The 27,500-nt window shown below is 35.5% G+C and overlaps 1 protein-coding gene across 12 annotated transcripts in view; it reads right to left on the bottom strand.

Moving 5' to 3' along the window:
• Nucleotides 1-27,500, bottom strand: part of LOC144966545 (protein unc-13 homolog B-like) — a 299,970-nt gene that overhangs the window by 47,600 nt on the left and 224,870 nt on the right. For all 12 annotated transcript variants that reach the window (XM_078903194.1, XM_078903195.1, XM_078903192.1 and 9 more), the window contains 2 exons: nucleotides 17,946-18,036; nucleotides 2,131-2,205 (listed from right to left, as the gene is read on the bottom strand). In XM_078903194.1, coding sequence (XP_078759320.1) covers nucleotides 2,131-2,205; nucleotides 17,946-18,036 — 166 coding nt within the window. The remainder of the gene's footprint in view (nucleotides 1-2,130; nucleotides 2,206-17,945; nucleotides 18,037-27,500) is intronic.

Raw genomic sequence — 27,500 nt, 5'->3', positions numbered from 1 at the left:
GAAGATGATGACAATAATCACAACTTCCCACGATATGATTTGATTAAATTGATAGGAGTGATTACCAATATAATTACTCAACAATACGTACGTTCTTATCCTACGCTTTACAAAATGTCAAATATTTCATTAGTCACCATTAACCAGTCAACTCCCGTACTCTGGAAAAACTCGGATTTATAAAATTGGCCAGAAAACGCGTCCTTCAAATATCGATCGATTTAAATGGCCCTCATCTTGTCAAAGACTCTGAAAACTGGGACTTTGGCGAAGTCCTAGGTTTGAGAGTTTTTGCCAAGATGAGAGTCATTTAAATCGATCAATATTTGAAGGACGAGTTTTCTGGCCAAATTTATAAATGCGTGGTTTTTCTTTTTTCAGAGTACGGTGGTCAACAGGCTAACGCAGTGGCATTATTCTATTCATTATGAGAGATGAAAGATAAGTTTTATTAACAGAAATAGGCACTGAAGAGCATTCCGTCATACACTAAAAATCAAACAAAAAATTAAAAAAAACAACAACAAAAACGCCTTTTTCAATTAGTTTAAACATCTTTTTTTTTCTGGAATATCAATAGGTTACGATGACTTCCAACTTAACAAAAACCCTCAAAGCAAAGAGTTCTTTGAAGTCTCGGGTATGGCATTTTAAGGCAGGTTAGAAGTAGTAATTGTAATTGATCGATATCTAACATATCCGTTTTCTGGTCCAAATGATGAAAGATGGCTTTTTGGTTAGAATACATTGGGCAAACCTGGAACGTCTCTCATTACAATGCTTAATCAATGTGATTCTTAATTATAACCTCTTTATGATCATACTCATACTCGTATTCCATACATTAGAGGTATAATCCAACACTCGGTAGTATAAACAGCAGTCTGACAATAGAAAGTTGTAGCAGCGCACACGACTTATTACGTATCAAATAGAGTCATTAGGGAGCAGGGCTGATGTAAGGTTTTTTGTATTTCTTGCATTTTTCTTTCTTGCTTTGTCTGGCACTGTTTCATTATACATTTTCATAGATATATACTAAGCATCGCAAATAGATATCACATATGCGTAAGTATCGAATAAACTGGTTATTTTTGGTGTGAACAAAACAAATCTGTCAGCATTAACTCACTCAACCCTAACACCGACTATGTCCGTAGTTTACCCGGGTTACCTCATGCCTTTTTATTACAAATTGATGAGACAAATTATAGGCGTAGTATCAAAGATAATGTTTTTATTTGTTAACATGTTAATGATAGTTGAATAAAACTATCTATGCACATGCTCATTTTGAATATATTTTTTTCCCAATTTTGAAAAGTAGCAAAAATCTCTAGGATTGAGTGAGTTAAGATTTACACTTTGATTAGCCTTTCGGGGGATACATGATAAGTGAAACGTGATATTCATAGGCGGATTTCTTTTAGAGTGTTGTAATTTTTTATTCAAATCTTAGTTGATTGAAACTTCGTGATGCATGTTGAATTACTTGACCAAAGTTAGCCTACGAGGCTAAAATAAATTCAAAATAGAATCGACCGAGGTTGTCACCGATTTCTTTATTAATAACATTCCTCTGAACTTGGCTAAAACATTAGAGTAGATACAAGGAAGTAACGGGGTCTTCAACTGATGAAGCAATCTTTAGTATGTTCTCCTTTTTCTTTATCGTTATAGATGGAACTTATTTGACGTCACTCAGCTATTTGTTATTGTTTTTAGCCAGGTATTTTTTATGAGTAGTTCTCACTAAATTGTATTAATCAGACTATAAACGGTTAAGGATACACATAGCTAGTTTTGTGTGTTAGTACGGAATATCCGTCTGGCATTGTTATGAGTTTTTATAAGGAATGCATCAATAAAATTCTTTAAAGGCCGGAATTCACGTTTTATGATATACTCTTCACACGACGATAACATGTTTATTGACATGATGATATTGACATAACCAATTGTATGACGAAAACCGTTTACGATTCAAGCCCCCTTTTAGCTGAAAAACAAAAGAATAATGACAAATATTGTTTGTCATATAATTTTCCTGGAAGATTGACCGCTGAGGCTTATTATAACTTTAAATTTTCCTTTTTTAAAAATCTAATAATGCATAATATAACAGTTTACCAGTTCCTCGTCGTTCAGAGACTGTCTGGCAACCATCGCTGATGACACACCGGCATTTCGTTTTGCAGCCAAACTCTGAAAGCAACAATTTGAAAAGTGGTAAATAAACGATCTTTGCTGAGCTGATAAAAAATGTATCTAAATCATTTTTTCTTTCAATAAATGTGTGAGAGAATGAAAAAGTTCGAAGCTGTTATAAGTATTGCATGTCTAAATTATAATTCTATGACTGAAAAGCAAATATTGTAAACTATTATAAAACGTGACTTTGTATTATTACTTAATTTTGAACATTTATAAACAATAACTGTGACAAAAATAGCTTTATCTGTAAAATCATGTCTAAAAATCCAGATAGATAGATAGATAGATAGATAGATAGATAATAGATAGATAGATAGATAGATAGATAGATAGATAGATAGATAGATAGATAGATAGATAGATAGATAGATAGATAGATAGATTGTTTTGTTTTTAAGGGTTTTACGGCGCTTGCAACACATCAAGGTCATATTCGCGCCAGTAAAAGGAAGAAAATGGGATAATAAAAAGGTCTAGAATTACAATTAAATCACCCAAGAAAAGGTAAGACAAAGGGGAATTGGTTGAAATGGGAAATATATTATAAAGAGCACAATATCAAAGTCCTTAGTTTGAGATCACCTAAATGTCTCATCCAGACACAAGCTCAGGAATACACTCAAATGTATACAAATCACATATAATAATATGTAAATAAAACATAATACAATGCGTAACAGAGAGATGATTTACAAGACAAAAAATATCATCTCCCAAAACTCTAACTATACATTTGACTGTTTCCCTCCCAGGTAGGGTATCCGGCAAAGGCCAGGACAAAACCAAGTAATCTCATCCCAAAACAAAGATAGAAAGCATGTTGGAAAACATATAGGGGGATAGAAGACACAGTAAGTGCCTCTATCCCCGCTATGAGAGGTCAGGAAACCCAGCCAGTAGTTAGAGATCGAGGAGAGAGAGAGAGAGAGAGAGAGAGAGAGAGAGAGAGAGAAATAATTGATTCAAACGTTTATTTTTAGGCAATTGCCAATATAACTCATAGAGAAAATAATATTTTCATCAACAAATCAAGTAAGTAAAATCAATAATAAAGCAAGGCAAACAATGATAGTAATACTGATAATAATAGTAATAATAACAAGAGAGAGAGAGAGAGAGAGAGAGAGAGAGAGAGAGAGTCATCTGCAATAGATACCAATCATCTTACAAATTGACTGCAGTTATATTGTATTTTTTTCTTCAGAATTTAATCAAATTCAAAGTTATTTTTCTTTACCTTTGTTTTGTTTTGTTTATTTTTGCTTGTTTGTTAATTTGTTTTCTTTCGTCAGTGCGTAAGGTTATCTATACACATTAGCTTAGGCATGTATTTTATAATGTCATAGACTCGTTGAGTCTATATTGTATTTCAGGTAAATTTTCCATTGCGTAAAAGAAAAACAATATTAAATAGACAAATATATACATAAACAAACAAAAAATAACCCAACAACTAAATATTTAAATACATGATATAATAATAATGTCTGCATATTTTTAAAAGTTCTTTTTCAGTTCAAAGATTTAGACTAAGCAATTGCCAATTGAACTCATTAAGAAAATTATATTTTACAATTAACAAATTTAAAAAATACCAACTCAAGCATTAACATTGTAGATATACAACACATTATATAGATCTACACATACAATTAACGTCACTATAAGTGTAAAAATGAAATAGAATTTAATACAAATTCTTAAAAAAGAAACACCCATAAATAAAACAAAACAAAAAAAGATGAAATGAAAGAAAAGAAAAAGAAATCGGAGGAAACCCCTTATGTTACTGTTCGTTGCCAGCCATTTTTATGAGTAGTTCTCACTAAACTGTTTGTTGGAACTTTATTTCCGGCTGGCGAATGTTGTGGACTGTTTTGGCTAAGCTCGAAGCATCGATAGCCTGACATTTGGGCTTGGATTGTGACGTCATCTTAGATTAATGCCCCTCCAAGTGAGTTGTCGTTAGTATTTCCCAAGGAAACAAACCATTACGTTCGCCGAGTTATTGAAAACAATTCACGATTTGCTTTATTTTGTGGTCATCGCCTTGTATTTTGACGTAGTAATTTGGTCAGTGTCAGCGTCGCCATCGTACCCTTATAGATGGAATGAAGTTGACGTAACTCTGGTCTTTGTTATTGTTTTTTTTTTTGCCATCCGTGTTTATGAGCAATTCTCACCAAACTTTATTAACCAGGTTATAAAAGTTCATGGTTACACAGGGTTTTGTGTGTTGGCTAGTTTTACTTCCGGATGGCAATGTTGTGAACTTCTTAGCCAAGTGCATACTATCTATTAGTGAGAATTACTCATCAACGCGGATGGCAAAAAAAAAAAAACCCAATAACAACGACCTGAGTGACGCCAACTTCGAACTATCTATAGATAGAATGCGCTTGGCCAAGGAGTTCACAACATTGCCATCCGGAAGTATAACGGACCAACACACAAACTCTGTGTAACCATGAACTTTTATAGTCTGGTTAATACAGTTTAGTGAGAACAACTCACAAACGCGGATGGCAAAAACAATAACAAAGGCCTGAGTGACGTCATCTGCATTCTATCTATAGCTTCACACTGACCACAAGATGACAGTCTTTTGCCACAGAAGAAAACAAATCGTGAGTTGTATTCAATAGGTCAACCAATGAAATCACCCGTTTCCTTGTGCACTACTAACGACAACTCACCAGACGCTAAATCATTGTTTATTGAAAATAAAAATAATGTAAAAAGAAATGTATTCATCATATGTATACACATTACATGACTGCAGTATTATGTTACATTGTCACATATGATACAACATAATTACAGCCCCGTGTTAACTAGTTAACTGCCATACTCTAGAAAAAAACTCGTATTTAAAAATGGGAGTGATCTATAGATAGTATGTAGATGAAGTCACTCAGGTCTTTGTTATTGTTTTTTGCCATCCGTGTTTATGAGTAATGCTCACTGAACTGTATTAACCTGATTATATACGTTCATGGATACACACCGTTTTGTGTGTTGGTCCGTTATACTTCCGGATGGCAATGTTATGAGCTTCTTAGCCAAGCGCATACTATGTATATTGATGTTTTCGTCCAACCAAGTCAGCAATCACACGATATGTTGCTGTCCAACGATTGGATATTTCTTCAGAAATGTGAACACGCTGCTTTGTTTATGAAAGTTGTAAACATATATCCATGTGTCAAGCTGAACAAAATGACCAATCGTGATAAAAAAAAAAAAAAAATGTGAACACTTTTCACTATGTGGGTCACTTTGAGCACATATTCCAATGTGACCATGGAAATGTAATATAGAAAGTTCGAAGATGACGTCACTCAGGCCTTTGTTATTGTTTTTGCCATCCGCGTTTGTGAGTTGTTCTCACTAAACTGTATTAACCAGACTATAAAAGCTCATGGTTACACAGAGTTTGTGTGTTGGTCCGTTATACTTCCGGATGGCAATGTTGTGAACTCCTTGGCGAAGCGCATTCTATCTATAGCTTCACACTGACCACAAGATGACAGTCTTTTGCCACAGAAGAAAACAAATCGTGAGTTGTATTCAATAGGTCAACCAATGAAATCACCCGTTTCCTTGTGCACGACTAACGACAACTCACCAGACGCTAAATCATTGTTTATTGAAAATAAAAATAATGTAAAAAGAAATGTATTCATCATATGTATACACATTACATGACTGCAGTATTATGTTACATTGTCATATATGATGCAACATAATTACAGCCCCGTGTTTACTAGTTCACTGCCATACTCTAGAAAAAACTCGTATTTAAAAATGGGAGCGATCTATATTCATGTTTTCGTCCAACCAAGTCATCAATCACATGATTTGTTGCTGTCCAACGATTGGATATTTCTTCAGAAATGTAAACACGCTGCTTTGTTTATGAAAGTTGTAACCATACCCATGTATCAAGCTGAACAAAATGACCAATCGTGATAAAAAACTGTGAACACTTTTCACTATGTGGGTCACTTTGAGCACATATTCCAATGTGACCATGGAAATGTAATATAGAAAGTTCGAAGATGACGTCACTCAGGCCTTTGTTATTGTTTTTGCCATCCGCGTTTGTGAGTTGTTCTCACTAAACTGTATTAACCAGACTATAAAAGTTCATGGTTACACAGAGTTTGTGTGTTGGTCCGTTATACTTCCGGATGGCAATGTTGTGAACTCCTTGGCCAAGCGCATTCTATCTATAGATCATGCCCATTGGGCCAGAAAACTCGTCCATCAAATATCTTCGATTTAAATTAATTCGATCGATATTTGAAGGACGGGTTTTCTGGCCAAACTAGTTTATTTTCCAGATCACGCTCGTTAACTGGTTAAGAATATCTTGAGTTACAAAACACCAGTGAGACTCGTATTATAATGGGTATGGTAAGATAATTAAAACATCGAACACACCAGAGATTGACATACATGCTTGTTATCTAAGAAAATAAACCAATGGTGAATTCGAATATATAAGCTCTGATTCAATTAACAAAAAATAAATGACGTGACTATTTCAGAGTATCCCATTTATCTACGATGTGAACAAAAAAATTATTTGACATTTAATTTGACATTCTTCGTTCCTTTATCCGGTTAACATCCGTTCTCTGAGGAAAAAATTACCAAGATGAGGGTTTTTTAAAAATCGATCTATGTTTCAAAAAGGACGAGTTTTCTAGCCAAATTTTTGAATATGAGATTTTCAGAGTTCGGCAGTTAACTGGTTTAACAGTTGTAAAATAGGCAGACTCATCGGTTAAACCATTCGTTTCAGACACCTTAATACTTGATGCTCTTAGTATTAGTGTATGTATCAATCATATTGATAATCAAACTTAATCACAACAAAACATATTCAACAAAATGAATTAAACAGTTCCAAAAAGAGGAAAAAAAAACAACAAACAAACTAAAAGGATCATTTTGAGCTCAAGGCTTGCGAAAACTTGATATTTCATCATGCTCGATTCTACCATTATTTTACTTTTGCTATCGCCTGAACAAGGCTTTTGATCCCCAACTGGTCCATGTCAAGTATTACTCCTGGGGGGGGGGGGGGGGGATTAAATTGTTCATTTTGGTTCAATACAATTCACAGGTTGGAGTTACTTAGTACATCTACTCCCTTCAAAACAAAATATGGTTTTGTATAGATAGAGATGATTTGAATATTACACATTTCAGTTGATAAGTTGTTTAATAATCAGAGGTCTATTTCATACTCTGACAATGAACCAAACTTTGCCAGTTAATGGGTGACTCTTCATTCTGTCTTCATTTCACCCTAATATTACGGTTTGAATAAAACTTTGCCTTTTTGTAGGTGGGTCCTTACTTTCACTTCAATAAAAAAAAGGTTGTAGGTATTTTCATAAGTCGTTCACGTTTTGAGTGATTGTCTTAGTTTGGCTTAATTAATTATCTAAACCATTATCAGAACCTCTCGCTCTGCAGTTGCAAAAATACTTATTTTTTTCATGTTAAAATTAATTTCGTTGTGTAAAAAAAAAAAAGCAATCTTCACTTAAACATAAGAAGTCTGCTTGACCCCTTATTTTAACCTTGGTGATTGTTATGTTTTGATACACATCAAGTTTACTCACGTCATAAGATCGGTTACATCCTATGCATCTAAAACTATTTATTTATGCGCTGTGATGGACGTATATATTTCTTTGCAAGTCTGATAATCCGAATTGATTAAGTCTCATTGTTTCTAAGGAAAGACTGACAAAGTAACGCAATATGTTGTCCATTACAACGGTGTGAAATCAGGCCCATAATCAAGCTTGGTTATCAAACCTGTTAATGTGTGCAACTAATTTGTGATACATAGTATTATCAATATAAAAATATAATGGGAGTCAACATAATTGGGATATAGAATAATTTATTAGGTAACAACTACGGGTGATATTTTATATGAAATGTATTGCGTAAGTTTAAGTAGGAAATGAGTAGGAAAAGTATACCAAAATACAACTAAACATTCATTTGATTACTTGAAAATAATCTAGAGAAAAGAAATTGAAGATAACCGAGTGGGTGGTTTGAAAAATAGAAGGAGTTATATATAAATTGGTTAAGGAGGGGGGGGGGGTCAATATACTCTGATTAAAATATGTTACAAACGACACTAATTGAATGTGTGTGTGTGTGTGTGTGTGTGTGTGTGTGCGTGCGCGTGCGGGGTGAGGGGGGGGGGGGGGGGGGTGTCAGTGTGTGTTTGAGGGTCTGTAGAACATTTTTAATCATTTTAATATTGAAGGGAAAGAGACAGGTAGAGAGTAAGAGAAATACAGAGAAAGAAAAAAATAGGGAGAGAGAGAGAGAGAGAGAGAGAGAGAGAGATAGAGAGAGAGAGAGAGAAAGAGAGAGAGAGAGAAAGGGGGGGGGGAGAAGGAGAGGATTGTAATATATATATATATATATATATATATATATATATATATATATATATATATAGATGTGCTGTATTATTGATCGATAAATAAAAGCGAGAGATCGAGCGATAGATAGATAGGAAAATATACAGATGATAAATATATAAATAGGGAGAGAGAGAGAGAGAGAGAGAGAGAGAGAGAGAGAGAGAGAAGAGAGAGAGAGAGAGAGAGAGAGAGAGAGAGAGAGAGAGAGAGTGACAATAATATAGTTCACAACAAAGAATGAGAATCACTTTTTTTCAAGATTTATCTAAAATTTATTTTTCAAGAATTTGTTTTAACACGTCATAGATTTGGGACTAATTTTGAAATAATATTGAAATCAAAAGATGACGCCGTTTCCATGGAGACATTTTCAATGCCTTCTTTCGTTGTGATGGAAAATGAATATTGAATTCACGACTAGTGGTATCTTAGAAAATCGCAGTTAAAAGTCTTCTTTACATGATTTGGTTAAAAACTTTTTGTTTAGAAATGTCCTAGAGTTTTTCTATTCGTTATTTAAAGTGCTTTTAGCCCGGCAAATAGAGTTATGTTAACAGAACTGACACGTTTTTAAAATGCTTAAAAATTGCGAGCCGCGTTTCATGCCATTGATTTACGAAAATAACTCCGCATTTCTCCTGAAACTTTCATATTTGGTAGAATGTATACGGACCGTTATTTTGGTCTTTTGTCACTAATTTTGTACAGTGGCATCGGGATTAATTATTAGACGCCGTTTCACAAAAGTGACTTGGGACTAAAATTTGGGGCGCTCGCATATATATATATATATATATATATATATATATATATATATATATATATAATTGATAGATAGATAGTTAGACAGATAGATAGATACTGATTGATATACAAATTGTCAAAAATAGCAAGAGATTCTTTAACAAAAGAATGATACAAATAATATAGATAGAGAAATAGGTTAATAAATGGTTTATACAAAAATAGGTGGCAGAAGAGATTTAGAGATTTATGAATACAATTTGGCGACTGTTTAGCTCAAGGAGACATGGAACATAATAGCCGAGCACAAACAGCCAACCATAATCAGTGAAGGTCTCGAGTGAATTATCTTGTGCGCCCCAAGGCTCAAGGAGGGCCAAATGAGTAAATACGTATAATGAAAAGTAGACTAGGTAGGTGGACAGAGTGCTGTTTGAATCGATGGACTCATGAAAGAGTGAGCGATTGTTGATCATGGTTATCCATAAAGAGACCTCAATAACATGCTTTCCACTAATAATGAAGTTTTAAATCCTGTGTGAGTTGAGGATCAAATGTAAGATTGGAAATTAAAATAATATTGAAAATCCCTAAACTCTTAAAATGACATTATTTATCGATTTCCCCCCCCCCCCCCTGCTACTAAGCATTGCTGTCTTGTTTGTTAGTAAAAGAAGATTTTAATAAAAAATTTCCGTATTGAAATATAATGTTTAATAAAAAGAAATTAACATAATTAGAAACAAAAGAAAAATAATTTTGTCAATGAAAATAACCGCTGTTATTTCTACTCTGAATATAATAACTATATTAGAGATGGCTAAGAGAGAGAGAGAGAGAGAGAGAGAGAGAGAGAGAGAGAGAGAGAGAGAGAGAGAGAGTTAGAGAGAGAGAGTTAGAGAGAGTCTAGATTGATAGTTGGGTTAGGAAGAGTAGAGAGATAGAGAGATAGGGAGAGGGGAATATTATAATGCCCAATGGATTAACAGATTTATTGATTCTAGATTTCGTTATTGATTATCGATTTCATTTCTTTATCTTACTTTCATCGGTCACCAACCTTTACCATGTAAGATTATATTTAAAAAGCATAACGAAACAAACCAACAACTCACAAGCAATATTCAACTCTTTCCATTTGTAAAGAATGCTATGAAATCACATTGTACTAACAAAACATATGAGAGACTGAATTCTATGAAAATGTAAACATCTAGTTGTGAACATGTTTTTCTGGTGTGTTAAACACACGTATCAATCCTGGTTTTTAGCATCGCAATTATATCGTACAATGATTATTATTTCGAATCGCATATAAACGTTTAATGTATAGAATAGCGTTTGAAACGCTGCAAGATCTAACAATTAATTACTAATATCCTTAATCAATTAATTGCCTACAGAATTGCATGCTATCCACTTAATACGCAGTTGACATTCTATGGAATCTGTAGATAACGAAATAAACATCCCTTAAAATGCATATGATGTTGAGGTATTGTTCATTGAACCACCTCTCAGCAAAACATGTAGCTGTTTGATAGCGCAGAATGTCTACCACCCCCCCCCCCACCCCCCACGCACACACACACACTCACCAATATCATTTTCAGTTATACTAACAACACCAAATTCATCATCATCATCATCATCATCATCATCATCATCATCATCATCATCATCATCATCATCATCATCATCATCATAGTCGTCGTCGTCCTCCTCCTTCTCCTCCTCCTCCTTCTCCTCCTCCTCCTTCTCCTTCTCCTCCTCCTCCTTCTCCTCCCTCCTCCCCCTCCTCCTCCTCCTCCTCATCATCATATCATTTCCCAACATCACCATCATCATTATCATCATCATCATCATCATCATCATCATCATCATCATCATCATCATCATCATCATCATCACCACATCATTATGACCATCAAATTCATTCAATGATACGTGTTTGCTTAGTATCCAATTCATCGTTGTTATTTCTTTCTTTCTGTAACAACTTAAGAGTGTTTACGACACTAACATTGATATTTAGTTTAAATCCTGTTTATGACGACCTGTTTTCTAAATATCCAAGAAATATTACTAAACCCCGATCGAGTCAAAACCACGAGAAATATAAAATTGATATAAGTAATCAACGAAAGAACGACAGTTAAAAAACACCAACAGGCCAGGAACACAAAAAGACAGAGAAATATCTACTGTTGAAAATAAACTGATGAACAAAATAAAGTAACTCATTGTGAGTGAGTAAAATATTCCCACATCAATAGAATTTATCCATACAAAAATTATACAAATACAACGACACCAAAAACAAATTTCAGCAACAATACAATGACAACAGAAACAACGACAACAAAAACAACTTAATCAACAAAAGATCATAAAATTAAGTAATATCGAATAATACATTAAATAAATAAATATTGTCTCTGAAATATATTAAGCTGAAAAATAATTGTACAATACTAAATATTATTATGAAACAGAAAATTACATCTTTTTTCAGTCATGCGTTGTTTATAAAAATAGATCATAAAAGAACAGATTTGCGAAGTGTTTGTTATAGGTTTTATCTCTAATCCCTTGTTTTTGTTTGAATACTTATAGATGGTCTAAAAGAAGAATTAGAATCAAATATAAAAATACACTGTAGATTGTTTGAGCGGAGTTGAGAATTTTAATAAATCACATTGCATTTCAAGGAGAAATTTGCCTTTAGGTTCTTTCTCGTAAAGTACGACCAAGAAAGCTTAGATATCAGCCGAAGCGCAGCGCCACGAAGTAACCAATAAGAGCTAAGTTTATTGCTCGAGAAGAAATCGAGATGCTGAGCCTGAGTGCTCTAGGTGTAAGTACAACATGCTTCAACAGTCTTAACGTCACTTCCCTCGCAATGACGCATGGTAACTTAGTAACTGGCTCTAAACTATCGGAACAATGGCGGGCTCCCTTATGAAAGATTTCTCCGACGAGCATAACAGCGTATCCAGAGGGAAAAACATTATAAATCTGATCATGTTTTGACTTTTACACATTCTGATCACAAGACATATGAAAAGTTCTAGCCAGCATGAAGAATAAAAAGTACCGATTATCTTTGTTTAGAACGACGTTGGGCGACGTGACATCTGACTATTGAATCCAATTGACCATCTCGCAAACGATATGCCTAACGTTCAAGATTTATTAAATATCTGTAGAAGAGATGAGCTCTTAAAATCCGATTTTACCATAATTTCATGATGCAAATGCAACAAAGAGTCTGTTCTATCTCTTTGTATTACAGGACAAGGAACCAGCTGCAATGATTGCCAAGTCAACAGTATCTCGCCTCTAGATTCCTTACTTAGATTCCGCTTTTCAGAGAAAAAGGTATCGGAAATTCCCAATTTTAAAAAAAATGAACAATATGAATTAGCAATTTATGGAGCTAGCTTTGTTCTTTTTTTTCCTTTCAACATTATGAGAAGCATTTTTTAACAATGAGGAAAACACACGGTGATTAGTATTTAGATACCAGGTGGCATAAAAATTATATAAAATCTATCGTTTTTGTGATAGCAGTAACATCAAGGATATTGCATCAATGATCATCAATATTTTTTTAAAAAAACAAAAAAGAACTAAAACATAAGTTTTATTTATTTCTGCAAGGCGATATGACATTTGAAAAATAAACATTAACAGGGAAAAAGTTATTACTACAACGATTAGCAGAACATATGAAAATCAGGAAAATACGGAAAAGCAATACGGTAAAATATAAAATGGAATGGACGTACGGCTGTGAACGAGTAACGATGTGTAATTTCCTAATACGTTAATTATGATAAACTTTTTTTTTATCCATCTATGAATTTAAGATTTGATTGGTAGCTTTGATCTAGAAGCGACATTGGGTTTGTCTTTGTCTTTTCTTAAAAGTTTAATTTTAAATAATCCTCCCCGGCAAATCCGCCCGTTTTGCTAACCATGGCATTAGAGCAAGAAATAAAATCGATTTAATATTATACATAATTCAAATATGTGACCCATCGTCTCAAAACGGTATTATGTCGGAACGAACCACATGCTTAAAAGCCAAATTAAATATTAAACTGGTCAAAAATATAAATTGTTGGCATTTGCACCCTAAAATACGGTATCCATTCTCCTCAATGAAACATACAAACTCAACACAAGTCTGATATTTCTGGCTTTAAATTCAATTTTCAACATCTTAACCATACCGACTTAATACCGTTTTGAAGCGAAGGGTCACATATATTCCAAGGATTCAACGTAAAGATGTTAAATTGATAAGAAAAAACAAACAAAACAGGTCTTTTTATGCTCTTAGATGCCTGTATAAACTTTAAAACTCTTCATTTGGTATTGGGAGAAAAATGCGTGAAGGAGAAGTATGATGATTTTATTTTTAAAAAGCAAAAATAAAAAAGCACTGATTAGATTGTAATGATCTCAATGCTATGAAACTGTCAAGTTCTTTAAATACAGAACTCATCACAGATCCTAAAATTTTCAAGACGTTACTTCGATTAGTATAAATTTGATCGAACTAAAGGTAGGAGCTGTATTTTTGTGTCACGTTGTATTAAAAGTAATATTGAAAAAACAATTTTTAGTGAATATGTTACGAGCCCCAAATGAAAACACAGGATTAAAAAAAATATCATTTGAAATATCTACACCGAAAACACCGAGGAAATAGATAGCAAAAATATCTAGAGCGTTATTAATGTTTCTATCTAAAATATGATGATTTTTTTTTATATCATGCGTGAAAAAAGTAAAGAAAACAATTTGAGAACATGTGTACAACAGAGTAAATGCCAATGACTACTCATATCAGTGATGAAATTGTCTCAATAAAAAAGCGAGCATCTGTAGTAATGAGAAAGCCAACCGCATATTGACAGTAAGCTTCAAGGGAAAACAAAACTAGCTGATACCCAGTGGTACAAGTGAATGCACTTAAAACATAAAACATTGTTTAATCTGAGATGAAATTAAAGAGTAAATCAAACTTATGATATTTTAGAAAAAAAAATAGTTTGAAAAAAAAAAAAAACTATCCAACCCCTCCCTCCCCCCCCCCCCTCCAACTTTAAGAAAAAGCATACCAAAAAATAAATGATTAAAAAAACAAAACATAAAACAAAACACACACACACACACACACACACACACACATATATATATATATATATATATATATATATATATATATATATATATATATATAATGTAAGCTAGTAGAGCGGACAGCTTTAAGGAGTAATAATTGAGGTGGGGTTTAAGTCAAGAAAAATATCTAATTGGCTGTGTACATTGAGATAATATTATAAATGCTTATTGGCTAAATGAACGAGACCCCAACACTAAGAGGTCTGTATGTCCATATAAACAGCATCCAGATTGACAGTGACATTGAACTACAGTGAAACATTGGGTATCAAACAAATAAACGAAAAATAAAATAATGAAAAATATGTTGAACAACTAGATAGAAGAAAATATCAACTACTGGAAATATAAGACTACGATAGAAATGAAATAGACAAGACATCTCTACCTTCATCACCTGTTGTGGAAGATCAAGGAATAAGGGATATTATTACATTAGATAATTGCTGGCTCGTGAGCTCAATGGAATGACTGAAGATGTTACTAAGTGCAGATAATGATATTATTGTCATTGTGCGAACTGACAGTTACTACAGGGCTTAGCATCATGAAACAAAAATATAAGTATCGTCTTAGGTAAATGGCTTTTAGAATTTGCATCATTTGGTTTTCTTATTTAATGTCTCTAGTCTAATGATAATAATTTATGCAAAAATAAAATTGGCGTGCCAAAATTGAAACAGAGAATAAAGATAATACGGAAGCCCTAAAAATCACGACCCCCAACACTTTGAAAATAAAAAAAACGTTTTTCCCATTAATCTGATATCAAGGAAGTGATTATAACCCTTTGCAAACATTTCCTTCTTTCGTTCTAGGCTGATATTTGCATACTGTGCTGATACCCAAGACTGAAATAAATAAACAAGTAACTTCGCGAGTGGCAAAAGGTTTTAATAGTAGGTGACTCGTATCTTGATTAGGCCCTATCAAGTTACCCATATATTTATTTGTAATATAACTTAAATTTGGCACGGTTGTTCAACCTTCAGTTGGGTGATTAGGTCTCATTAAATTCTCCCAAACAGGTTATATACTTTGAAGTTTGAAGGTGACGCATACCATCATTACTGAAATGCCATGATTACCGATTTGGCATTGCATTACGTTTCTTGTCTTGATATTATGATTTCATTTTCGTCTGATACCGTATTATAATACTGATTAATCTGGTGACAAATAGGATAAACCGGGCATGACCTTCCTCACGTATCAAGTCTACAAAGGAGATGATGAACAAAGACTATTTTATATGTCTTAATGACAACGCTATAATATGTATACATGGCAAAAGTATACGTTTATATCGTTCTCATGTTTTAAAAAAACCCACAAAACAAAACAACAAGAAAAAAAAATCCCCAGAAAACAATCAAAACATTTTAACCATAACAAGTTCCATCAATAAACTAAGTTTATCAATTACAAATTCAAATCTTTTTTTTTAATTTACAAAAGCGGAGTTTTAACTGTATCCGATCAATTTCTCATTAAATTGTAAGAAACACGGTTAGTGTCCTCCAGTCACAGTTGTTATTGTCAAAATCCCATACAGAGCGAGGAAAAAGCGAAGCAAAAGCATCGATGGAACAATACAAATATGGTGGACCACAATAGCTCTGGAATGCTCTCTAATTTGAAATATTTGCTCGCACGAAAGAAGGACAAAGGTCTAAACATACTATCTACCACCACTGATGCCAGCGCTCCTTTATCTGACATTCCCCAATATCCAGAGCCGTGAAATATGAACTAAAATTCCAGGGCTTCCTCACATATCGCCATTATATCAATTATATATCATTATATCAATTCCAACATTTTATGTTTGGTTTACTGATTATAATATTTCCTTTTATCTTTGAAAATTGGCACTTGAATTTAAGCAAATCTATTAGTCAGATTGCTGTAAGCAAATTATTATTGACAATTAAGCTTACATATTTTCCGAAGCACGGTTTACAGTTTTTTCATATAAATATTCAGCCTGGTTTTTATAGATGATTACATGAGTAAAGATATTTTTGTATCTCACAAATAATTAAATCAGCTTTTTTTGGATTAGGAATAAGATTAAATTTGTCGACACCCGCAACGTGAGCTTTAAGATAACTATCGCTTACGTCTCTAGTTCATTTTAATAAATAGAATTAAAAGTTAAAATCACGACGATTCCTTAAAGTATTAAGATATTCAAATTGGATATGGGTTTATTTATAGAAAACGAACAGGATGTCTTTGTTAATAATAACATTGTAAAGAAACAATTCTTTTATGACTGATACTGATATCATTTGTACTGGTGTACTTTTCAGGACGTCTCAAGTAGCGTGCTACTAGTGGTCGATCTCCGGCGCACGTTCATACTTTCATGAATGTCAACAAATTAAAACACAATAAACTTCCAAATATTTCAATAATCAGCAATCTGATTCATAAAGGTTGTGTGGCTATGTTGTATGACACTCGCCTTCGGGTCGGAAGCTCCTGGGTTTGAGTACAACTCTGAGCGGCGAATAGTTTGAAAAGCCTCTTACTCACATTCTCTCACCATACTTAGGTGTAAAATGAGTAACTGCCCGTTAACAAAGATTTATCTGTCGGAAGAATTGCAATATCGCCTAGCAGGCGTTGTGTCTTGTCCTATAACATATTAAATGTTGCTGTGGCTAGGGACCCCTTGTAAAGCACTTTGAGCACGTTTAGTGAATATTGCTCTATATAAAAGCTCAGGTTTTTTTAAAATAGTAAAATCCTAGGTCGGACAAATTGCCCAAGTGTGAGCGCCAAAGAACCAATTCTAATAACTAAACACTTGTTTTTCTTTTGTTAAGAAAATGTTTACTTTATACGAGTGCATAGATTAAGGTATCCATAAGCTTGACGAAAAGATGAAGATTTCTGTGAAGTCATCTGCTCAAGACTTTCAGACAAGTCTTTCCTTAAATACTGTACACGTCTATAGACCAATATGGAGAAAATAGATTTTATCATCTGTTACTGCATCTATTCCTATAACTCAGAAATCAAACAGAACAATTTCTCCTTAATCGAACACGAGATAAGCGTGAAAGTGTTTTATTTTTAGCACTTTAGTATTACATAGAGATACTTTTCTAAAGCTCCTCGTACAATTCAAAATCGTTCTTAAAATAAAACATTTTCCTTACATTTGCTTAACATAAGTGAGGGATATGCAAAGCAATTGGGGAGTTGGGATGGACGTGTGGGAAAAGCGTATTACGTCATCGCAGTTTTCCTTCAAGGTAGTAGTCGTAGCACTCACGAAACTACTAAAGCACCTGCAAAATAATTTGAACTTACCAAGTCACTGACGAGTGGAATACTTTTCCTTCGTGGTTTGATCTCAGGCATGCTGTCTATGCTGGTGTAGAAAGGGTTGTACTGCGGTGGTCTGTGGAGTGATTAAAAATATTTTGTTATTTTGCTGACAGAATGCGTGAACATCAGTGTGCGATCGGACAAAATTTATTTCTTGTGCAGATCTAACCATTTCTTTTAGAAATAGAGCAGTAACTGCAACTTTGACCTTAATGAACGTCGAGTACCATCGGCCATCCTGTGAAAACAATAAGGTTCGATGAGTGGATAGAGTAAAGTTGAACTTTGCATAAAAGGATTAATTTCGAGTCAGTCTGTGCGAGACAAAATTGTGCAAGGATCAACAATGATAGAGCGGGATGACTGAAATATTCTCTATAAAATAATGTCGCAACCTTACATGAGCACTGGATTTCGGCACGCTTGAATTCTAACACGCGTTTTGGCGTTTCCAAGGCATGGTAGAACCCATCGAACACTGTACATATTATACCAAGCACAGACATTCGCAAAAATTATATGAACTATCATCGTCCTTTATGAATGGCATACAATTAGGATTGCTCTTATCCTCTCTCAAAGCTTACCTTCTGACATGGAATTCATCAACTGCTATGCTGCTGTACAATGAAAAAAAAAACATGTATTTAAAAATTTGGCCAGAAAACTCTTCCTTGTCGATTAAAATGATCTTCATCTTGTCAAAAACTCTCAAACCTGGGAATTCACTGACGTCTAAGACTTGTGAGTTTTTGACACGATGGGGATCATATAAATCGATCGATATTTGGACGAGTTTTCTGGCCAAAATTTTAAATACGTGTTGTTCATTTCAGAATACGGCAGCATGGTGAGGGGGTTTTCGAACAAAAATTACAAAGGCATTAATAATCTGATAATTCTGAACTCGGTAGGAAAATCAATCTATCAGATAATGCCGTTAAGAAGGGTTGAATCACAAGCCGACGAGATCTTACCCTAAAATGGCAACAACTATTTCAAGTCATTGCGACAACTTTAGTTTCAATTTCAAATAAAGACATAAATACATTACTATAAATTCCAGAAATTCCTAGACTACCTGGAATTTAGGAATGCATTTATGTCTTTATTGTTTTTTTGTTGTTGTTGGCTGAAGAAGGGATTTGAGCCCGAAACGTTCCGTGTTTGGTATTTTGTTCTTTGTTTTGAAGTTGTTATATTCATTTTTGTTTCTTACTTTTTACAGTCCACATCTTCTAGCAGCCTAGTATCACTTTAAACGTATGTTGAATGATATCTATGATTAGACCGACTGATGTGGAAACTCATCGCCTCGATGACTGTCAAAGATACTTGAAATGTTGATTCACAATACTCTACGTTGAAATTCAACACAACCTTAAAAGGTCAATTTCGTAGATCATCAATCCACACAAATGTAAAAAGCCTAGGAATTTAACCCTTTAACTGCCGTACTCTGGAAAAAGACACGTATTTTAAAAATCTGGCCAGAAAACTCGTCCGTCAAATTATATCGATTGATTTAAATGACCCTCATCTTGGAAACAAAATAACTCTGGAAAAAGTCATGCGAAGTCCCAGGACTGAGAGTTTTTTGCCAAGACGAGGGTTATTTAAATCGATCGATATATTTGAAGGACGAGTTTTCTGGCCAAAATTTTAAATTCTTGTCTTTCCAGATTACGGTAGTTCGCTGGTTACTAGAGATTCTATATCGATGAGATGGAGAATGTAGTCTGGCCACAGGAGTGTCAGATGGCGATTAAGTGCTAAAGTTTTATTGTTGTCATTGTAAAATTCACGCTAATACGCTTCAACAGTCGTAACGTCACTTCCCTCGTAATGACGCATGGTAACTTAGTAACTGGCTCTAAACTAGTGCCGCGCTGAGGACCGGACCGAGGACCGGTCCCACGGTCTTTTAGCTGTGAACCGTGGTCCAGTCCCAAAGAGGAAGACCGCCGGCGGTCCTCACTTCTTATCACCTTTCAACGGTCTCGCGCCATACTACTTCCCCAGCGATTCGTTGCCTCGGTCCTTTGCCTATCTTCCACCAATCACCACCCATCCCACTTAATTAATCGCACCCACCCCCCTTTGCCATACACTAAACGACACAGACGACCATAGAGGCAGACGACCACCTCCCTCCACTCCGCAAACCGCCCTTTCGTGTGTGAGATGGGGGGAACAGGAGGCGCACGCCTTGGACGATTCCATTATACGGGGTAAATTTCAAAATTTACTACACCATAATGATCGCAATGACAATGATCTATGATGAAGGCATGACCCTCTTCTCTAATGGGTTATTGTTTGAAATGTATGTGACTACTAAAGATGTGTGTGTGTGTGTGTGTGTGTGTGTGTGTGTGTCGAACCTAGCAAGTTGCAAGTCTGATTTTTTGTTTTCTTTTGTCCATCTCTTGTCGCCACTCCTTTCTATCGCATTGTTGTCATTTAAAATAATACAATAATATTAAAATTTCGTTTGGTGTTTTAACTAATCAAGTAATATGAGTTTCATTAGTTTCTTCCGTCCAAAAAAACCAGTTATAACGTCTGTATTTTTAAAAGGTCCAATAGAATATTTGGGGACCCCGATAGCTCAGTTGATAGAGCACTCTCTTTATACGCAAAGGGCCAGAGATCGATCCCGGGTGCAGTCGATTTTTTTCTGAATCCCTGTCTACTCAGCAATGAATGGGTAGCTGAGTTTGTTAGATCTGGCGAAAAGTCACCATCGACCCCTCTTATCACCTCATCCACCCCCTCTTATTATAACTTCACGTCTCTCTCTTACTCTTCAATGCTCGCTGCCCTCTAATGTGTGTGTGTGGGGGGGGGGGGGGGAGGGGGGGGTAGGAGTTGCGTGTGTGTATCAACGCCACGAACAACTCGATCAACGCCTTGGGCGATGCCATTATCTCCGTTAATGGGGATAAATTTCAAATTTTATTAAATTATCGAAGTAACAATGAAGTACGGTGAGCAAATAAAGAAGGCATCACCCCTCTTCTCTAATTAGGTTACAATTTGAAATGAGTGTGACTACTCCGTGTGTTTTACTCCTGTAGGCCACGGTTTTCATCGTGTAGCGGTCTTTAACGGTTCAAGAATGAACGGACCGGTCTAGAGACCGGTCCTTGCGGTCTTCATTTCCCAAGGACCGTAGGACCGTGGTCCTTAAGCTTGCCAAGGACCGCCCCGCACTAGTGTGTTTTACTCCTGTAGGCCACGGTTTTCATCGTGTAGCGGTCTTTAACGGTTCAAGAATGAACGGACCGGTCTAGAGACCGGTCCTTGCGGTCTTCATTTCCCAAGGACCGTAGGACCGTGGTCCTTAAGCTTGCCAAGGACCGCCCCGCACTACTCTAAACTATCGGAACAATGGCGGTCGCCCTTATGGAATATTTCTCCGACGAGCATAAAAGCGTACCCAAAGGGAAAAAAAACATTATAAATATGATCATGTTTTGACTTTTACACATTCTGATCACATGACATATGAAAAGTTCTAGCCAGCATGAAGAATAAAAAGTACCGATTATCTTTGTTTAGAACCACGATGGCCGCCGTTGCTGGGCGACGTGACATCAGACTATTGAATCCGATTACAGCTGTCACCATCCCATTTTCCTCCTCTACACTCATCACACACACGCACACACGCACACACACACATGCATACACACATAACACGCATACGCTATTTACATAAATTGTCATTATTTGACAAAACATAATTTTTCGTATCGACTTAAACGGTAGAGGCATTCAAGTCAAAACAAGAAAAAGATGTTTTGCCAGAAAACAACAATTGATGCTATGCGTTTAGGTAAAATGCTCACAACACCGGCTAGTCGGATATAACGTACCAACACACAAGACTGTGTATAACCTTGAACGTTGACATTCTGATTGATATAATTTAGTGAGAACTTATCACAGAAATGTCTCGTCTAAAAACCAGAACAAGGAGCTGAGTGACATCAATTTCTTGCCTTCTATAATGTACAGCAGTCGATGAATAGTATTATATTTTGTAATCATGACATGGATGACAGTCAAACTCGCTTGCTGTCTGTAAAGCCATCTGCGTGTTGGTGCCATTGTGTTTGTGCGGGATTTGGTTGGTTATTGTGTATGGCTGTGTCCAAAACCAGTTCACTGACGCTCTCTGGAAAGATAAGTATTTAAAAATTTGCCCAGAAATCTTGTCCTTCAAATGTCGATCGATTTACACGACCCTTATCTTGGCAAAAACTCTCAAACCTGAGACCTCGCGAGGTCATTAAAGGGTCATTAAATCGATTGTTCTTTGGAGGACGAGTTTTCTGGCCATTTTTAAAAAATGCGTTTCTTTCCAAACACAGTACGGCAGTTAAGTAGTTAATGATCAGTAGGAGAGGTTTCCTAACATCGATAATTGTCTTGTGGCTTATTAAAAGGGCGGATAGACAAGGTTATCGGTGCAACTTCTCTTTTTCAACTGTATTATAACCAAAACAATTATGTCTTTGATGATTTGTGGAGTTACTTTAAAATTTAGTTTTTATTTGTCATAGCATCCTTTGGCATAACTGTCGTGTACAAATAAATAAACGCAACCATTGTTGATTTTATCGCTCTCATCATTATCGTCTTCACCATAACGTCGAGTGTTCAACGTAATCACAGGTATTGATCTCATCGTCAATATAATTAGCCAGTAAATATTTAGTGTCTCTTGATATATGCTCTTGGCTTGCCTGTATTCTAATTCATTGCCATTATTTCCCTTTAAATGTTTCAGTGTCATTTGCTGCCACACTCAATGTCTTTATTTGTTGTATTATTTGTCCCTTTTTGCACTCGCATCCCTACAATATTCATCATTGAACAAAGCCAAGTAACCATTTATACCGGAGTGTAATATTTGTCATAGTGGCCGAATAGAATTAAAAATGAAAGAGTTCTAGATCGATGTGGACTGGAAGACATGAAGGGCATCATCATGAGAGGGTGGAGATGGATAGGACATGTTTTGACAAAGGAGGAGGGAAACATCATCAATACTCGCCTCCACTGTACACCTGGGGCCGTTTTCATGAACGCGGACTAGATTTAGTTATTTACTAGTCTAGTAAATGACTTGCTAGTCTTAAGCCTATGCAAAGCAAGTGACTAAAAATCGGATTTCATGAACGGTTTCTAATCTCAAACTAGCTAGTTTCTTGAATAGATTTATAGTTATTTACTAGTCTAGTAAATGATTTGCTAGCCTTAAGCCTAGGCAAAGCAAGTGGCTAAAAATCGGATTTCATGAACGTTTTCTAGTCTCTGACTAGCTCGTTTCTTGCCCAGAAGTGGGCGTTATAAAGACGGGAACTTATTCGGCTATTTTGTGCGGGTAACATCACGTCCTCTAGTACACGACAGTAAGTAAGATACCAGCCTTCATACTTTCAACGTAAAAGATTTCCAAAGAGGAAATTAGCAACGCATCTGGTATACATATAATATTTCGTTCCTTTTCTCATTTAAACTTACTTTTGCCATGATGAATCAAATCACGTGATATTGACTGTCGACTGATAGACTACAATGATGTCCATCATCGACTGTCAATTTTATGTTTAGGCCAATGAAAGTTTCATTGAAGCTCAAACAAATTGAACCAAAAATAAACAACCCCCCCCCCAAAAAAAAAAAAAAAGAAAAAAAGAGAAAGTGTGTTCTGATGAATCACATTATTTCAGTCAGCTACACTGCCAGCAGAATTACTTTTGTCTCCACTATATTTTCTAATCATTTTTGGGGGGTTGTTCTTTGACGCAAATCCTTCGATTTCCAGTCTCCATTTAACTCGCAACTCACGAGCCAATTAGATTCAGTTTTTTTTTTAGTTTTTACTCACAAAAATATGTACTCTCAACGATCTGCACTTATCTTATAGTTTTTTTTTTTAATCCAGTGGCAATAGCAACAGGACACCTTTGCCTCTGTCATTGGTAACCAACGTATTTTCCTTCCGATCGAAGCTCTCTCATCTAAAAATAGCTGCTATCTTGTTGACGTTATGACGTATCCTAGTAACTAGTCTCAGTCTCAGCTTGTGAAATCCTGCCTCAACAAATAACTAAAACTTGGCCAAACTTAGTCCGAAGGTGCCGTGACTTTAGTCTGGGACTTGCTTAGTCAGCTCACATGAAATCCGATTTTTTCAAATCCTTGATTAAAGTCAGAGATACTCAGAGACCAATCGCTAGACCGCGTTTATGAAAACGGCCCAAGAAGAAAAGAGAAGAAGGGGAAAGCCCCGGATAACCTAGAGGGGAACAGTAGAGATGAGAGATAGTGTGTATGTGTATGTCGGGGGAGGGGGGGGGGGAGACATGGAGCTTCCTAAAGATGATGGCCACAGACAGAGGAAGACGGGGGTCCTTAGTTGCTGTCCTACATGGGCAGTAAGTATGTAATGTGTGTAAAGCGCGTTACCCAATGACACGATGTCGGGGGACCAAAATTTGCAATTATTTTCATTCATCGGTCACTGACTACACTTAATAACCCAATGAGTTTGTTACAACACAATGCATTGTGCCATTCAGCAGCTACGTGGTCTTGTGGTTTGACACTGGCTTTCGGGCGTATGGTTGAGGACTTGGAAAAGACTTTTTACTCGCATTCTCTCGCCGTATTCAGCTGTAAAATGAGTACCTGGTCGATAACAGGGTTGTCTCTGTCGGAAAACAAAATTAATATCGCCTAAATGGCGTCGTGTCTCGTTCTACATGTTACGTGTTGTCTGTTTGACAGGGACCCGTTGTAAAGCGCCTTGAGCATGTTTAGTGGAAATTGCGCCTTTAAAAGCTCAAGTTTATTTTGCTTGATTTGAGCCACAGAAGCCATACAGATACAGTAGGAGGTTATAACTGATATAAAGTGATTAGTCGCATCCGGTGTCAAGGAAAATGTCGCTTTCCTGTGTCAATAAAGATTCCAGGTAAGTTGCACATATGAAACGAGTCTGATAATTGAACGCAATTATGGGCCAGATTGAACATTGTTGTAAAGAACAATACTTTGCGTCGGTTTGGGAGTTTTTCCATTACACCTATGAGAACACAACAAGTTTCGTTATCAGATCTGCAAATAGGTACACGTCGATTTCAGGCACATCGTATAGCAGTCATTGAGAACTGCGCTAAACGATCAACTAATTAAGCAGTTTTACTTATGAATATGTCAAGCTATTTTTGTTTAAGTTAAAACACATTTCAGGCCTTTAAATTGTTTTATCATAACCAGGAACAACCACATCACATGACCAGCCGACTGTTTAAGACAGGAAGAAAAGTCTGATGTCAAAATATTGGTTCCTATCTCATTGGAAGTGTAAAACTACTTTTCTGGAGGCCTGAATACATATCAAGTGTAAACGATCTTCTGGTTTCAGAGTGATGACATCATATTTCCTGGTCTAAATATATACTGGCGTGTCAATAAAGGTCAACCATCCTCGCTCTTTTACGTCTCGTTATTCTTATATTATCTGTTACTGAAGTAGTTATGTCACTTTATGATTCAAAACGTAACCTATTCATCATTTGTACCCCGAAGAACTGGTTAGATACACACTTCCAAGGAAATCGGAACCATAAAAGTAGAAGGCATGACGTCACCACTTTTCTTCCCTATTATGGTCACGAAAACCTTGGGTAAATCACGACAATGAGTATCGATACTTATTACCCGGTCTTTACTAGTCATGTTCCGTGCCGATTAATCAATAAAGACGACTGTTGTTTTGGTAGTTTGGCCTGTCCAAATTCTACTTATTGTATACCTCTTCTACGAGTAAGTACTTTATGGATTATAATTTGCTTTGCTTTAAATTCGAGAGCGGGCCTATCACAAACGAGTTTCGAGAAAGTTAGGCGTAATATTCTTACATGCATGTGCAAGAAACAATATAACGATGTACTCAATTTCTCAAAATAAAAAAACAACGAAAAAAAAACATGCAGAGTTATATAAGCTGTTAGAAAAAAGACTGTAATTTTTACTCCGGCATATCCTACATATTCATGCATAAATTTGATAGAAGGAATGCAATTGACGTCACTCAGCTCATTGATATTGTTTTAAGACAGCCATTTTGATGATTATTTTTCACTAAATTATAGATAGTTCGAAGATGACGTCACTCAGGTCTTTGTTATTGTTTTTGCCATCCGCGTTTTGTGAGTAATCTCGCTAAAATGTATAGAGCAGTAAAATTAGGTGCCCCAAACGTAAACAAAGGTCGAGAAGCACATGGCAAACCACATGTTCCTGTCTTGACAGCTCACGTTCCAATGTAAATAATAGAAAAAAATAACCTTTAAAATTTGGCTGCTAGGTGGCAAAAGAAACACATATTCATAAATACTCGATCATGCATCAAATAATGTCTAGATATGGATATTTTATGGAACAAAAGGTAAAATTTATCAAAAGTTACAGTCTATCTATTTTTAGACCAGAGCAAATTATTGCGCTGGTGTGAACAAAACGAGAATTATTCGGAGCCTGATTTTCATAATAATTTAGCCTTATATTATTATTTCTGCAACTGTTAGATTTTATGTAAACATATTTTCAATACTGAAAGTGTATTGCCTACAACTCAAACTACAAAATTGGGAGACCTATATTGTGCGTAAATTATTCCGGTCCCTAACGGAAATCACTAGCAACTTGTTATTGTTTACGTTTGGGGCACCTAATTTTACTGATCTATTAAACTGCCTATAAACGTTCATGGTTGCACACAGTTTTGTGTGTTGGTCCGTTATACTTCCGGATGGCAATGTTGTGAACTCCTTAGCCAAGCGCATACTATCTATATAAATCAGATTATTAGATTATACACGTTCATGGTTACAAATATTTATATGTGTCGGTACGTTATATCGGGCTGGCGGACGTTGTAAGTATTGTGAGTCTATTTTTGTTGTGGAGGAAGTTAAAACACATTATAAACCTTTTAATTATTTCCTCATAATAAGGAATTATTACATTTTATGAGCATCAGACTGTTTTAGATGTCTCTCTTGTGTCATCAATTGGTCACACAAACCTTGGGTAAATCATGACAATGAGTATCAATACTCATTACCCGGTCTTTACTGGTCATCTTCTGTGCTAATTAATCGATAAAGACGACTGGTGCTTTGGTAGTTTGGCCTGTCCATTTTCTATGTAATGTGTCCGTCTTCTATGAGCAAGTACTCTATGTATGCATGGATAATTTGCTTAGCTTCAAATTTGAGAGTGGGCTAATCACTAATCACAAACGCAGGATAACGTTAGACCTCAAAGGAGGTGCAGAAGTTTCCCTTTTATTTTTACTCTAAAAGCTGCATTTGGCCTTGTAATATATAAAAGACCGAAAAACACAACAAGGAGAGAAACTATAGTTTCTTTTGTCGTACATTTCGAGCAACAAAGTCTCTCTTCTTTTTAGTTAACATTTCCAGAAACTATTTCAACCATATTTTGTCCACA

Source organism: Berghia stephanieae, chromosome 2 (assembly GCF_034508935.2).
Source record: "Berghia stephanieae isolate SIO BIC M18660-M18661 chromosome 2, UCSD_Bste_1.3, whole genome shotgun sequence".
In the NCBI taxonomy this organism is placed as follows: Eukaryota; Metazoa; Mollusca; class Gastropoda; order Nudibranchia; family Aeolidiidae; genus Berghia; species Berghia stephanieae.
The sequence above is the reverse complement of the archived record's forward strand: the minus strand, read 5'-3'. Positions and strand labels throughout refer to the sequence as shown.